This window comes from Ziziphus jujuba, chromosome 9, assembly GCF_031755915.1.
Source record: "Ziziphus jujuba cultivar Dongzao chromosome 9, ASM3175591v1".
Classification (NCBI taxonomy): domain Eukaryota; kingdom Viridiplantae; phylum Streptophyta; class Magnoliopsida; order Rosales; family Rhamnaceae; genus Ziziphus; species Ziziphus jujuba.
Window position 1 is genome coordinate 20,519,769 of NC_083387.1, and position 13,767 is coordinate 20,533,535.

General features: G+C 29.9%; 2 protein-coding genes across 2 annotated transcripts; both read left to right on the forward strand.

Moving 5' to 3' along the window:
* Positions 1-1,601: 1,601 nt before the first annotated feature.
* On the forward strand, positions 1,602-7,139 carry LOC107427247 (probable flavin-containing monooxygenase 1). The gene is made up of 5 exons (XM_048481350.2): positions 1,602-2,338; positions 4,490-4,727; positions 5,331-5,506; positions 5,600-5,958; positions 6,678-7,139. Exons 1-5 carry the CDS (start codon positions 1,895-1,897, stop codon positions 7,021-7,023), a joined length of 1,563 nt encoding a protein of 520 aa, XP_048337307.2. The 5' UTR covers positions 1,602-1,894; the 3' UTR covers positions 7,024-7,139.
* Positions 7,140-7,945: 806 nt separating this feature from the next.
* On the forward strand, positions 7,946-10,755 carry LOC107427251 (probable flavin-containing monooxygenase 1). The gene is made up of 5 exons (XM_016037629.4): positions 7,946-8,450; positions 8,691-8,928; positions 9,117-9,292; positions 9,522-9,883; positions 10,304-10,755. The coding sequence occupies exons 1-5, from the start codon at positions 8,013-8,015 to the stop codon at positions 10,653-10,655; spliced, it is 1,566 nt and encodes a 521-aa protein (XP_015893115.3). The 5' UTR covers positions 7,946-8,012; the 3' UTR covers positions 10,656-10,755.
* The last annotated feature ends 3,012 nt before the right edge of the window (positions 10,756-13,767 follow it).

Consider the following 13,767-nt stretch of genomic DNA (forward strand, 5'->3'; position numbering starts at 1 on the left):
ATAAAAAAATAAAAAAATAAAAAAAAAGAAGCAAAACTAAGTATATATGTATATTAATTCTGGGCAACTCATATATATACATGTACAATTCTAATTTGTTGGTGTATATTAATTATGGGCGACTCATATATATACATGTATAATTCTAGTAATCTAGATTCTACCTTATGTCGAAAATTTAGGACATGGCAAATACTAAAAACACTTCTACAACAAAGTTTATAAATTTAAATCACTAGTCAAGGTTAACCCCTTTGTAATATTTGTCACATCATATATTTTTAACTTATTTATGTTGGAAGTATGTTACCATGACATAACGGTACTGTATATACACACATATGAGCCAAAATCTTTATCATTTACTAATGCATTGGAAAAGTAGATGAAAGTAAGCATACCGATCGGGTGACAAGTGCCAAGCTTAAGAGAATATTGTCGTTTAACTACAATAAAATTTCACTAATTTATTAGCAGAGATATGTAATAGCAACGTCCCTAAAAAGGGCCACCTTACACTAAAAGACGGACTTGGAAGAGTAAACTTTTTTTAAACAGTAAGTTCGGTAGAGAGGAACCATCTTGGTGTCTATCTTTTTTCGTAAACTTTGAATGGTGTGCTTGAACTTGTCCAAAAAAAGTGCTGCATGATTAATAATTTAACATATATATGTATATGTATGTTTGTGTATATCGAAAACAGCCGTTGGTACATTAACTATGATATCCACGTATTAATAATCTCATTACCACTAAAATGCCCTTCTTTTTATTTTATGTAATCAAACAAATTTCTATGGAATAGTTTTTTCTCTTGTTTTTTCTTTTTTTTTTTGGGGGGGGGGGGGAGTATGGAAAATAGTTGCTTATAAAAAGGTACTGCCAAACATAAATTCTAATTATGATAATTTCAGGGCAAGAAATAAGCTAAAAGGAGAATTTGTAGGATAAAGAATTGTTTGTTATCGCTATTGTATCTTTATTCTTATCCACAAATAATGTAATATTATTTTATTTAAAAAATTAGATAAAATGAACTCACCAGAAAAATCTTATTTTATAAATGAAATGAAACCATATATTGTCGATAGAATAGAAAAATGAAAATAAAAGATTATGATCCAACTTTGTAAATTCAAAGCAGAAGTAAAGCTTTGACCAAAAAATAAAAATAAAAATGTTGAAGTAAAACAGCCTTATAACTTGGTTTCTGGTGGAATAGTCCAGATTGTATCTAATAGTTTCTTATTGGGCCTACCACCTTATCAGCCTCCCTATCCAATTATTTTTTCTTTTGATGACCACAATGGAAGTTCTAGACATTTTTCAACACCGGTACTGATACTTCACGATGGTTATATTAAATTACCAGATTCATTGATTTTTTTTTTTTTTTCCCCTTCCAATTGCCCCCTTTTTTCTTTTTTTTTATAAATTTTTGCTTGGTTGACTTAAAGAAGGCTCCTCTGCTCCTTTATTTTTATATTCATGGAAACATGGAAAAGTTAATTTTCAAATATAAAAACTAATAAATAACAAAAAAATCAAAATGTACACATGCAAGGAGTCGTATTCTAGAATTACACGTAAAAAACAGAAAGATGGTGAAACATGAAAACCATCAAAACACAAAACACAATACCACCCATTAAAAGAAAATACCATATGACAAAAACGACAAGATAAATAGTAATTATGGTCTTTTCATATAAAAAGCAAAACGATCATCATTTGGTGGCGGTATTTGTCAAATCGATGCGAAACTGAGAGGAAATTAACCAAGGACAAAAGGATGTTTATCAAACCGACCTATCCCGCTTTCACAAGCAGACACCAATATATATCGGAGAAATAATTAAACTCTCTGTTCAAGTTTGAAACGCAATTACACAATATGGAGAGGAAAGTAGCCATTGTCGGAGCTGGTACTAGTGGCCTCCTTGCCTGCAAATACGCTCTCTCAAGAGGTTTCAAACCAATTGTTTTCGAATCCCGAGGCGGCATCGGAGGAGTATGGATCAAAACTGTGGAGACCACCAAGCTCCAGACTCCAAAACCAGTCTATCAGTTCTCAGATTTTCCATGGCCAGCTTCAGTGACCGAGGATTTTCCTAACCAACATCAAGTTTTCGATTACATCGAATCGTATGCGCGCCATTTCGATTTGCTCAAGCATATCAAGTTCAATACCAAAGTGTTAGGGATAGAGTATGAAGGACCTTCTGAGGAAGAGATGCAATGTTGGAGTCTTTGGGGTGGCAATGGAGAGCCTTTCAGCTCTAATGGAAAGTGGAGAATCCAAGTACAAGACACCCAGCTTACTTCAACTGATGATCAGGTATGTAATCTAGTTATATCCTCATATGAGATTCAATATATATATTTTTATATATGTATATATGGTGAGTGATCTATGTATAGCACCTATGTATTTGATATTTAACAAACCAACTAATCATTAATTTTGTTGTCCAACTTTGATAAAGACTCGTATCTATAAAGTTGTTAGTAAAATTAGTTAGTTTAAAAAAAAAAAAAAAAAGAGAGGTTATATTTCATTCAAACTTAAAACACTTATCTGCCTCTAGTTTAAATTTATCTAACAAATAAGATGATTTATCAAAAAACTATGATCAAATATCTTTGTATGAAGATCGGTCCCTATTTGAATAATTGGTTTTTTTTTTTTTTCCCTGAAAACTGTCTTCTAAATTATAAAAATATCTTCAATGGTTTTGTAAATTTTATATTTTTGTTGTCACATAAAACATATAGATAGAAATTTTTTATAAAAAAAAAAATCTCCAATGACTTTGTTTATGAATTCTAACAAGTTGATATGTCAAAAAATAAAATAGACAAAACTGTTTAGATGGTCATCATAAAACATTCCTTATCATGAATTTTTTTTTTTTTAAATTAGATAAATAAATCATTGTTAATTATTACTTTTTTTAAGGAAAAAATATAAAGAAATATCATTAATTGATTAAGATTTAAACAGAATTATTAAAAAATGATTTTTAGATTGAATATCTATCAAGTAAATATTTATGCCACATGCATTAAAAGCTCTTTCAACCTATATGCCACATAGAAAATAATTTACAAAGCCATTGAAAATACTACCATAGGAAACATTCATGAGGACATAATCAACTTATAAGTGCTGTTGGTGACACTTTTATAAATTTTTTAAGATTAAAAATCTGATTTGAAAAATAAAAATCATTCGCACTTGTCACACGACCGTATATCTTTCATTATAAGTCAACAGATGGAACAAAACATGGTATTTTAACCCCAAAAAAAAAAAAAAAAAAAACTAAGTATATATGTATATTAATTATGGGCAATTCATATATATACATGCACAGTATAGGTTCTACCTTATGTCGAAATTTTAGGACATGGCGGATAGTAAAAACAATTCTACAACTAGGTTTATAAAGTTAAATCACTAATCAAAGGTGTTACCCTTTGTAATATTTGTTACATCATATATTTTTAACTTATATATGTTGGAGGTATGTTACCATGACATAACAGTACTGTATATGCATATATATGATCTAAAATCTCTACATTAACTAATGCATCAGAAAAGCAAATGAAACTAAGCATACCGATTGGGTGATAAGTGCCAAGCTTAAGACAATATTATTGTTTAGCTACAATTAAATTTCCTAATTTATTAACAGAGATATGTAATAGCAACGTCCATAAAAACGGCCACCTTTACACTGAAAGTTGCAAGAGTAGACTTTTTTTAAACAGTAATTAAGTTCGGTAGAGAGGAACCACCTTGGTGCCTATCTTTTTCGTTAATTTTGAATGGTGTGATTGGACTTTGTATTTGTTCTCCAAAGTTGTTTGGTATTTGTCCAAAAAAAGTGCTGCATGATTAATAATTTAACATAAATATCTTTATATATGTATGTATGTATGTATAGATGTATGTATGTATGTATGTATGTATAAAAAACACCGGTTGGTACATTAACTCTAATACCCACGTATTAATAATCTCATTACTTTTAAAAAGGCTTTTTTAATTGTCTATAATCTAACAAAGTTCTATGGAAAATAGTTTTTTGTTTTTTTTTCTTTTTTTTCTTGTGTAAAGTATGGAAAATATTTGCTAATAAAAAGGCCCTGCCAAACGTATATCCCAGTTATGATAGTTTCAGGGAAAGAAATAAGCTAAAAGGAGAAATTGTAGGATAAAGAATTGTTGGTTATCGTTATTGTATCTTTATTCTTGTCCACAAATAATGTAATATTATATTATTTAAAAAAATTAATAGAAAAATCATTATTTTCTAAATGAAATGAAATCATATATTTTTGATAGAATAGAAAAATGAAAATATTGTATTAGAGTGGGGTTTGTAAAATTTTGGATCAACCAAAATTGTTACTTTTTTTGTTTTATGCAATAACCAAAATTATTAACCAATAAATTTTATGTGAAAAATACCTAAAACAGGTGTACCATGTGGACTTTGTGATCCTATGCATTGGTCGATTTAGTGACGTACCAAATATTCCAGAATTCCCTCAAAACAAAGGCCCTCAAGCATTTCATGCCAAAGTCATTCATTCCATGGATTACTCTGCCATGGATTACAAAAGTGCTGCTGAATTTGTCAAAGGCAAGCAAGTCACTGTTGTTGGTTTTCAGAAATCCGCACTGGACATTGCAATGGAATGCTCCAATGCAAATGGTAAATTTTGGTGCAAATTATTCATTAGATCCATGCTACTGTAGACCCTGTCACAAATCCATGGCATTTCATATGTGAATTTCATATATGTTTATGAGGAGAAAGTATGGTAAACCTGGCCAAGAGAAAGTATGGTAAACCTGGCCAATTAAGTAAACTTTTTTTCAATTTGAATTATAGTAAATTAAACTCTAATTGTAGCTTTTATTTATAGATCACCAAAGAAAGAAAATCATCATTATAACCTTGGATACATTGGTGTTGTTTGGTAACGCATTAACTTTTCTTTTTTTATTTTTACTTAGTAATGTATAGTTTGCTTACCATAAATTTTAATCAACGTTAGTTAAATTTAATAGGTATCTCACTGATGAATTTAAAAAAAAAAAAAAAAATTGAAACGATATTTTCTTTTTTTTCTTCCCTTCAAGCTTATAGTTATTTTATATGCTTAACAAACTCGATAATCTACCCCTCCTTAGTATTAACAAACATTTAACTCAAGGAGAATACATACAATTCAAGTATAAAAAATCAAAAACCAACAGATTAGCAAAGGGCAAATTAATTAACAGCAGCTAATCCTTTGAATTTGATATGCAGGGGTTGAGAAACCATGCACAGTTATATACAAGACTGAACATTGGAATGTTCCAGATTACCTTCCATGGGGTTTCCCTCTGGCTTTTCTTTATCTGAATCGCTTTTCAGAACTACTAGTTCATAAGCCTGGTGAAGGCATTCTTCTTAGCCTCCTCGCAACCATGCTTTCACCCTTGGTATATATCTTTAATGTCCTTCTTCATAATATGGTTTTTTTTTTTTTTTATTATTATTTAAGTTAATATAAGGTTTTCCATACAATTTGATAGAGATGGGCAATTTCGAAATTTGTGGAAAGCCACATAAAGAAGAAGCTGCGGTTGGCCAAGTATGGAATGGTACCGAAGCATAGTTTTCTTCAAGAAATAAGTTCTTGTTTGATATCAACTATGCCTGAGAAATTCTACGACAGAGTCGAAGAAGGAAGCATCGTTTTGAAAAAATCTGCAAACTTGAGCATTTGCCAAGATGGAGTTCTTGTTGATGGGGAGGTAAATCCAAGAAAGACAGATTTGGTGATATTGGCTACTGGATTCAGAGGTGACAAGAAGCTCAAAGATATATTTTTGTCCTCCATTTTTAAGGACATTGTATTTGGATCACCTAATGCAGCAATGCCCCTCTACAGGTTAGCTTTCAATTTCCCAACCACAAAAAATATTTATGAATTTCTAAAAATAAAAAATAAAAATAAAATAGAAAGAGAAAGTTGAATAAAATTATCATTTATTGAGATGTTTTACATGTCAATTGTTTGATACACATAATTTGGTCCATTTCCTAGTCAGTTTAAGACCATATTTGGTACATTTTCTGAAAATTTGTTTCTTGAAACGTTTGAACACTTTTTTCGTAAAGTTAATAGGCACTCAAAGGAGATTCTAACCAAAATCAGTAAAATGTAACTTTTTAGAAAACTCTTTAGGAGAAACTGATGCTCTAGAGAGGCAGAAGCGCAGAAGTTATCATAAATAGGCTTTAAATTTTTGCAAGATGATAATATAATATGGCATAAGAGCTCTCGTGATGTTCAAATCTTGTAAGGATTATTTTCAGGTCTGTCAATGCTATTTTCAGGTGTAAGGATTCATTAGCATAGACGGATTTACACACGTGAAGGAAAATATTAATATGGTTGATGTTTAATCTTAATATGCATTGTTGGACTCACCTGAGGAGAACCTGTGTTTTATAATTCAGTTTCCTAACTTAGTATCTATACCAAATAAATATTAATTACAACAAATAAGAAACAAAAAAAAAAAAAAAAAAAAAAAAACCACATATTTTCATTGTAGACTTGTGGAAGTTTCTTAGATTTAACAAGGTGCTGCTATTTTGATGTAGGGAATGCATACATCCGAGAATTCCACAGCTGGCAATAATTGGATTCTCAGAGAGTGTATCAAACTTGTACACCTCAGAGATGAGATGCAGGTGGCTATCAGAGCTTCTTGATGGAACATTTAAGCTACCAAGTATTAAAGAAATGGAGAAGGACGTGAGAAAGTGGGACAATTACATGAAAGAATACTCAGGCCAATACTATAGAAGATCATGTATTGGTGCCCTTCATATTTGGTATAATGATCAACTCTGCAAGGACATGGGTTGGAAACCGAAAAGAAAGAAGAGCTTCTTTGCTGAACTATTTGAGCCTTATGGCCCTATGGATTATGCAGTTCTCAATTAAACTAACTGGTGTTAGATTTTATGATACGATATAATATGGTTACATACATTTTAAACTATTTATTTTTTCTTAAATGAAAAAAAATTAATTATAAATTTCATTATATTATTTTTATTTATTAATTTTGATTATTATTTATAGTTAAGAATAAGTAAAAGAAATTTATCAATTAAAAGGTAAGTAAGTCAAATTTTGATTGAAATATCAAAAGCTTTAGAAAATAATGCTACATTGAAAGGAAAATGAAATGTATACTAATATTTTTCATAATAAAACTATACTATTAAAGTAATAGTAAATAGAAAAAGCTGTAGTGATATTTACCTAATAATAATAAATGTGCACTAAATTTTGATGGTGAATGATTATAAAAGTACCAAGGAATATTTTATAACTTTGTTTTTATTTTTACTTTTTTTTTTAATAGAGAAGATGTATAAAAAAATAAAAATTATAATCCATCTGCTATTAACCTTGTATAACTTAAGCATGGAAGAAATGGTAATGATAATTCAACTTAATTTAAAAAGAAGCTAAAAAAAGCGGCCTTACATTAAAAAAAAAAAAAAATGTATTAGAGAAAAAGTGTAAAAGAAATAATGATCTATCTCTAATCAGCTTTTTTCTTTTTTTTTTCCTTTTTCTCTTTTCTTTTTTTTTTTTTCAGCAAAGTGGTAATTCAATAGTTTTTGTTATTTGAATTCTTCTGTCCCTGTTTCAACAATAACAACAACAAAAGAAACAAAAAAGGAAAAAAATAAAAACTTCTGTCCCATTTTACAAGTTTTCATCCATCTTAATAAAGAAATAAAGCATAAAATTTTTAGGGGGATAAAATATCATCTTTAAGACAAAAATACAGGACACATGGATGGCAACAGCCGTGTGTCATTATCCACTTTATATCTTCATGATACGTATCAAATCCACACACACAAACAATACATGAAGCTCTCCACAGGCACAGCTCCGTATCAAAGACTTAAACAATGGAAAAGAGAGTGGCCATAGTTGGAGCTGGTGCAAGTGGCCTCCTTTCCTGCAAATACACAGTCTCAAAGGGTTTCCATCCAATTGTGTTTGAATCTCAGAGCACCATTGGAGGATTATGGACAACGACCATTGAGACCACAGCTCTTCAGACTCCCAAAGTCCTCTACCAGTTCTCAGATTTTCCATGGCCACCTTCTGTGGAACAAGAATTTCCATCCCAGAATCAGGTTCTGGACTATCTGAACTCTTACGCCCACCATTTTCAGTTGCTTCCATATATCAAATTCAATGCCAGAGTTGTCAGTATAAGCTATGACGGACCATCAGAGGAAGAGATTGAATCTTGGGATTTGTGGGGTGGAACTGGGGAGCCCTTCAATTCTAGAGGGATATGGAATGTTGTGGTGGAAGACACTCTTAGCCTTTCCATTGAGGTAAGGGATTAGAGTGCTCTGCTTGTTTTTGTCTGTGATTGTTTATGCTAAAATATGCACATTATGTATATGTTAAAAAGACAAGCATAAACAAGAAAACAAACAGAGGTCTATCAGATCAAATCTCAATTGGAAGTTGGAACCCCAGAAACGTGTTGTTTGATAATAATACTTAAATATTTTGTCTCAATTTGATTTCTAAAAATTTTTATTTTATTCCAAGGTTTAATGAAAACACAGGTATACCAAGTGGAGTTTGTGATTCTTGGTCTTGGACGGTTCAGTGGCGTTCCAAACATACCAGACTTTCCTCCAGAAAAGGGTCCAAAGGCATTTCATGGAGATGTGATACACTCCATGGATTACGCTGCCATGGACAATGAAAGTGCTGCTCAATTCATCAAAGGAAAGCGAGTGATTGTGGTTGGCTTCCAGAAATCTGCACTAGATATTGCAGTAGAGTGCTCAACCGCTAATGGTACAAAACATATATACATTTCTGACCAATTATATAGTTGCTTTCTGTGGTTTAGAGCTTGTTTTTTTCCTGTAATATTAAACTGTTAAAAATTTTCAAAAACAAAAAATTGTTTTTAGTTCTTAAAACATAAAACAATTTTTTTAGTACTTATTCAAATAAACAAAATTAGCTTTGCATATGTGCAGGGGTGGAAACTCCATGCACTGTGTTATACAGGAATGAACATTGGACGATACCCAATTTCCATCCATGGGGTGTGCCTATAGCTCTTCTGTACCTTAACCGCTTCTCTGAACTTTTGATTCATAAGCCTGGTGAAGGCCTCCTATACAGTCTTTTAGCAACATTTCTTTCCCCTCTGGTATTTTCTCTTATTTAGCAGCTTATACATTTATAGCTAGATATACGAATTTAGATCATTTGTCTCTTTTTCTGCCTCGTTATTGTTTTTTTTGACATTAAAACTCGTCCATGTGAAAGTAAAAAAGAATAGCATGAGATATGCTCTGAGACGAGTTATCCAAATTCATAGCTAGGACATCTATTGTATCTTATCGATTAAATCTTTTGGAGCTTAATGGTAATGACAGAGGTGGGCATTCTCCAAATTCGTCGAAAGCTACCTAAGATGGAAGCTTCCCTTGGCAAAATTTGGTATGGTACCCAAGAAAAGTTTTCTACAACAAATCAATTCTTGTTTGATATCAGTAGTACCAGAGAAATTCTACGAAGGAGTTGAAGAAGGAAGCATCATTCTGAAGAAATCTGATAGAATTAGTTTCTGTGAAGAAGGAGTTTTGTTGGGTGATGATGATGTAGAACCCCTAAAGACTGAATTGGTAATATTGGCCACTGGATTCAATGGTGAGAAGAAGCTCAGGGACATTTTTGTGTCACCTACATTTCAGAACTACATTTCAGGGTCGCCAAGTTCTGCAGTTCCTTTGTACAGGTTGATCTTTTACATTCCCTTTAGCTTTTACAAGCAGAGCATGATTATGTTTAATACACTAGAGAGAGAGTTAGATCACAAAGTTTGGTCTTCATAATCCAAGTAGCCAAAAAATAAGCAAAAATTAGTAACTATAAATATTAATACATAAGATAACAATATAATTCTATTATCGACATCCCATTGACCTTTTGATGTGCCAACCATGTCCATTACTTTCATTCACTTGTATATTTTCCATTATTTCTTAAATTTAAATTGATAAATAGTAATAAAAAAAAGAAATTGTAAATCTGAAGAGAATATAAAACTGATAGTTGATATGCATATGATTCGAAAACTTTGTTATTTGTATATTTAAATATTAATTATTATTATTATTTTGCACACATAAGTCCATTAACTATCTGGCCTTTCCAGGGAATGCATTCACCCAAGAATTCCAAAGCTAGCAATTATTGGATTTTCAGAAAGTTTTGCAAACTTGCACACATCAGAGATGAGGTGTAGATGGGTAGCCGAGCTTCTTGATGGAAGATTCAAACTACCAAGCATCAAAGAAATGGCGGAAGATATACGTAAATGGGATGAATACAAGAAGCAAAATGCAGGGCAATACTACAGGAGATCATGTATAGGAGGCCTTCATATTTGGTACAATGACCAACTCTGCATCGATATGGGATTGAAGCCCAGAAGAAAAAAGGGTTTCTTTGCTGAACTCTTTGAACCTTATTTCCCCACGGATTATGCTTCTGACCCCTCAAACTAAGGGGAATTGAATTGTTTCTTAAAAGTGGTGAAACAAAGTTGATTCCTGCAGATCTTTTACTCTGCTCCTTAATCGATTTTCTTTTCTTGTCCAAAAACAATACTCTGCTTTTTTAGAAATATCAATGTTGTAGCCAAAATACAGAGCAATATCAATGACACGTGGCAGGATGTTCGAACAAAATTGAAATAACAATATAGATCCATCACTCATCGCTCATGGAATGACACGTGACAGACTTTGTTTGAACAAAGCATATACAGTATTCAAATATCATCTAAAAATTAGTTGAATTATATATGATGACTTTTATAAATTTTGTAAATTCATATCAAAACAAAATCAAAATACCTAAGGTACAAAAATTGGTAAAAATATAAAGATAAGTGAAAGACAAAAATGGTGTTTACATGTGTGTCTAACCATCTAAATATAACCATAGGATTTCTGAATCATTTACTATACCTAATTAGAGTTTGATCTTTTGCTCCGATACTGATTCAAATAGGCACTTTACAACTCAGTATTTTAATTTATATAAATTTATCAAAATAAAAAAAAAACTAACTCAACAAATCTGATCCAAATTAAATACAACTACACAAAACTTAAATTGTGAATTATAAATTGTAAAACTGACAATAAAATTCATAAAAATCTATTGAAATTCTCAAACACCATAATTAAATCAAATTTATAGAAATAAAACATATGTTAAATCCAAATAAGGCTAATTTAATACTAAACACCATTAGGAATGGACTCTTTGCACTTCCTTTTTTTTTTTTTTTTTTTTTTTTTTTTTTTTTTTTTTTTTGGTTTCCTTTGTGTTATATGAACTATATGTACAAGGAGAAAAGGCCATAAGAGAGAACTCCCTACTTTATCGGTCTTAGCTAAATTTGTAGAGTTTATTTTTTCTTTCTCCATACATATTAAAACCAAGAAGAAATATCCTCCAAACTAATATCCCTTTTAATCAAGATGGATCTGAACATGGGGAGTTTTTAGTTACTTTTTGAATCAATCAAATCATGGCATATCATGCAAACATATCCAATGGTTAAATAAGCAATGATAGTTAGTAATATATTTTCTCAAACTATTTAGTGTCACTTATAACTAATGTCACAATTAAAATGAATTTATTTATTTTTTAATTAAATTAGTCATAAAATATTTAGTGTCATTTATAAAGGGAATATTCATTTACACCATTAGGTTTGAGATAAATACAAAAACGAATCATTCATACCCCCTTATGGCAATATAAATTTCCCTTATATCCTTTGTTCATTCATATTACCTTTAAATGTTTTATTCTTCTTTTTCTTTTTGTAAAAATTAATTTTTTGATGACTTTACAAAAGTTAATTTGAAAACTTAAAAATTTTATTAATCTATATTTTTCAACTAGTTTTATTTAAATTATGTGATAGTTTTTCAGTTAAAAGAAAAAAAAAAAAACTATGCGATGATTTTAATGTGAGCATTTTTAAATAAGTGATCATTTATCAAATATATTTAACTGAATGTATTATAATTTATCAAATGTATTTAAATAAATATATTATAATTTTTCAAATATATTTGTCAAATATATAACTTACTTAAAAAAAGCTTATATAATTAAAATAGTTTTTTTCCTAAATAAAAAAGAAATTATCACATATATAGTATACATAAAATTTAATTAAAAAATATAAAACAAAAAAACTTTAAAGTTTTCGAATCAATTATTGCAAAAAGGAAAAAGAAGAATAAAGCTTTAACTATAATTTAATTAAGCTAAGGATATAAGGATAATTTACATTGTCATTAAGAGGTGCGAGTGATTCATTAAAAAATGCTTTTGTAATTACTCTAAACCTCAAAGTTTGTAAATGAAATATAAACTCATTTATAAATGTCATCAGTTATTTTACAAAAATCAAAAATTCATTTAATTCCCAATTCATTAGTGACATTTGATTAAAATGTTACCCGTACTTTTCATATATAAAAGTGATTTATTGACACTCCAAACAAGTGTAACTATATTATATTTTAATAACATCTTTAAAAACAGAATATGCCTTTAAAAAAGTGACATTTTTTAACATAGGAAACTAATTGCATGGTTTATGAAAATTTGCTTAAAATTGAAATTGTAAAAAAATGTCACTAAATTAGCTTTTCATTGCAGTGAAATCCTAAGTCATACATATATATAAAAAGAAAATCAAAAAGTGGTAAGATATACGGTATAAAAGTGAAATTTCAAAATAAATACATAAATCAAAAGATACAAACAAGCGATTAGTCCTATTCTAGTATTACACGTAAAAAGGAAAGATGGTCAAACATGATCTAAAAAATACAAACCATTACGATACAAGTACCATAAGACAAAAAGAACAAAAATAGCGATTACGGTCTTTTTCATATAAAAAGTAAAAAGATCATCATGTGATGGTGGTGTTTGTCGAACCGATATAAGGCTTAGAGGAAATTAATCGACCACATAAAATTGTATATTAATATAAACCCACCTATCCCACTCTCACAAGTAGACTCCAAATATATATTGGATAAATAATAATAAAACTTCTAGAAGTGCTACTTGCACAGTAGAAAATTTTTTATACAGTTCCATAATTTTTAAATTCCAATAATACCTTTATTAAATGTTTTTCATTTTTTATTTTTTTGGACGAATTTTATCGAAATTTGTCTCTCTACTTCGTCTTCCTCTTCTATGCTTCATCGTCAGAATTTCAACAAATGGCATTGTCAGCGAGCCATGGTGGACCTTCTATGGTAGGGCTGTTAAATAAATAAATATTTATGGACTTAATATAATCAATTATTTATTTATAGGACATATTTATGCTATTAACGGGATTGATTTGTTTATTATTTTATAGTAGGATCTTTGGTTACACACTCTTTATAAAACTCCAGTTTGACCATTAGATTTGAGGACCAACTCTTTTTATAAGGCTATTTGACTTACCTATATTTTTATTATTAAATTATTATTATTACTATTTTTGTGTGCGTTAAAATTAATAGGTTAATCTGACTTGCAGAGACTATAAAAGATCTACGATAAGTAAACATCAGATACAAA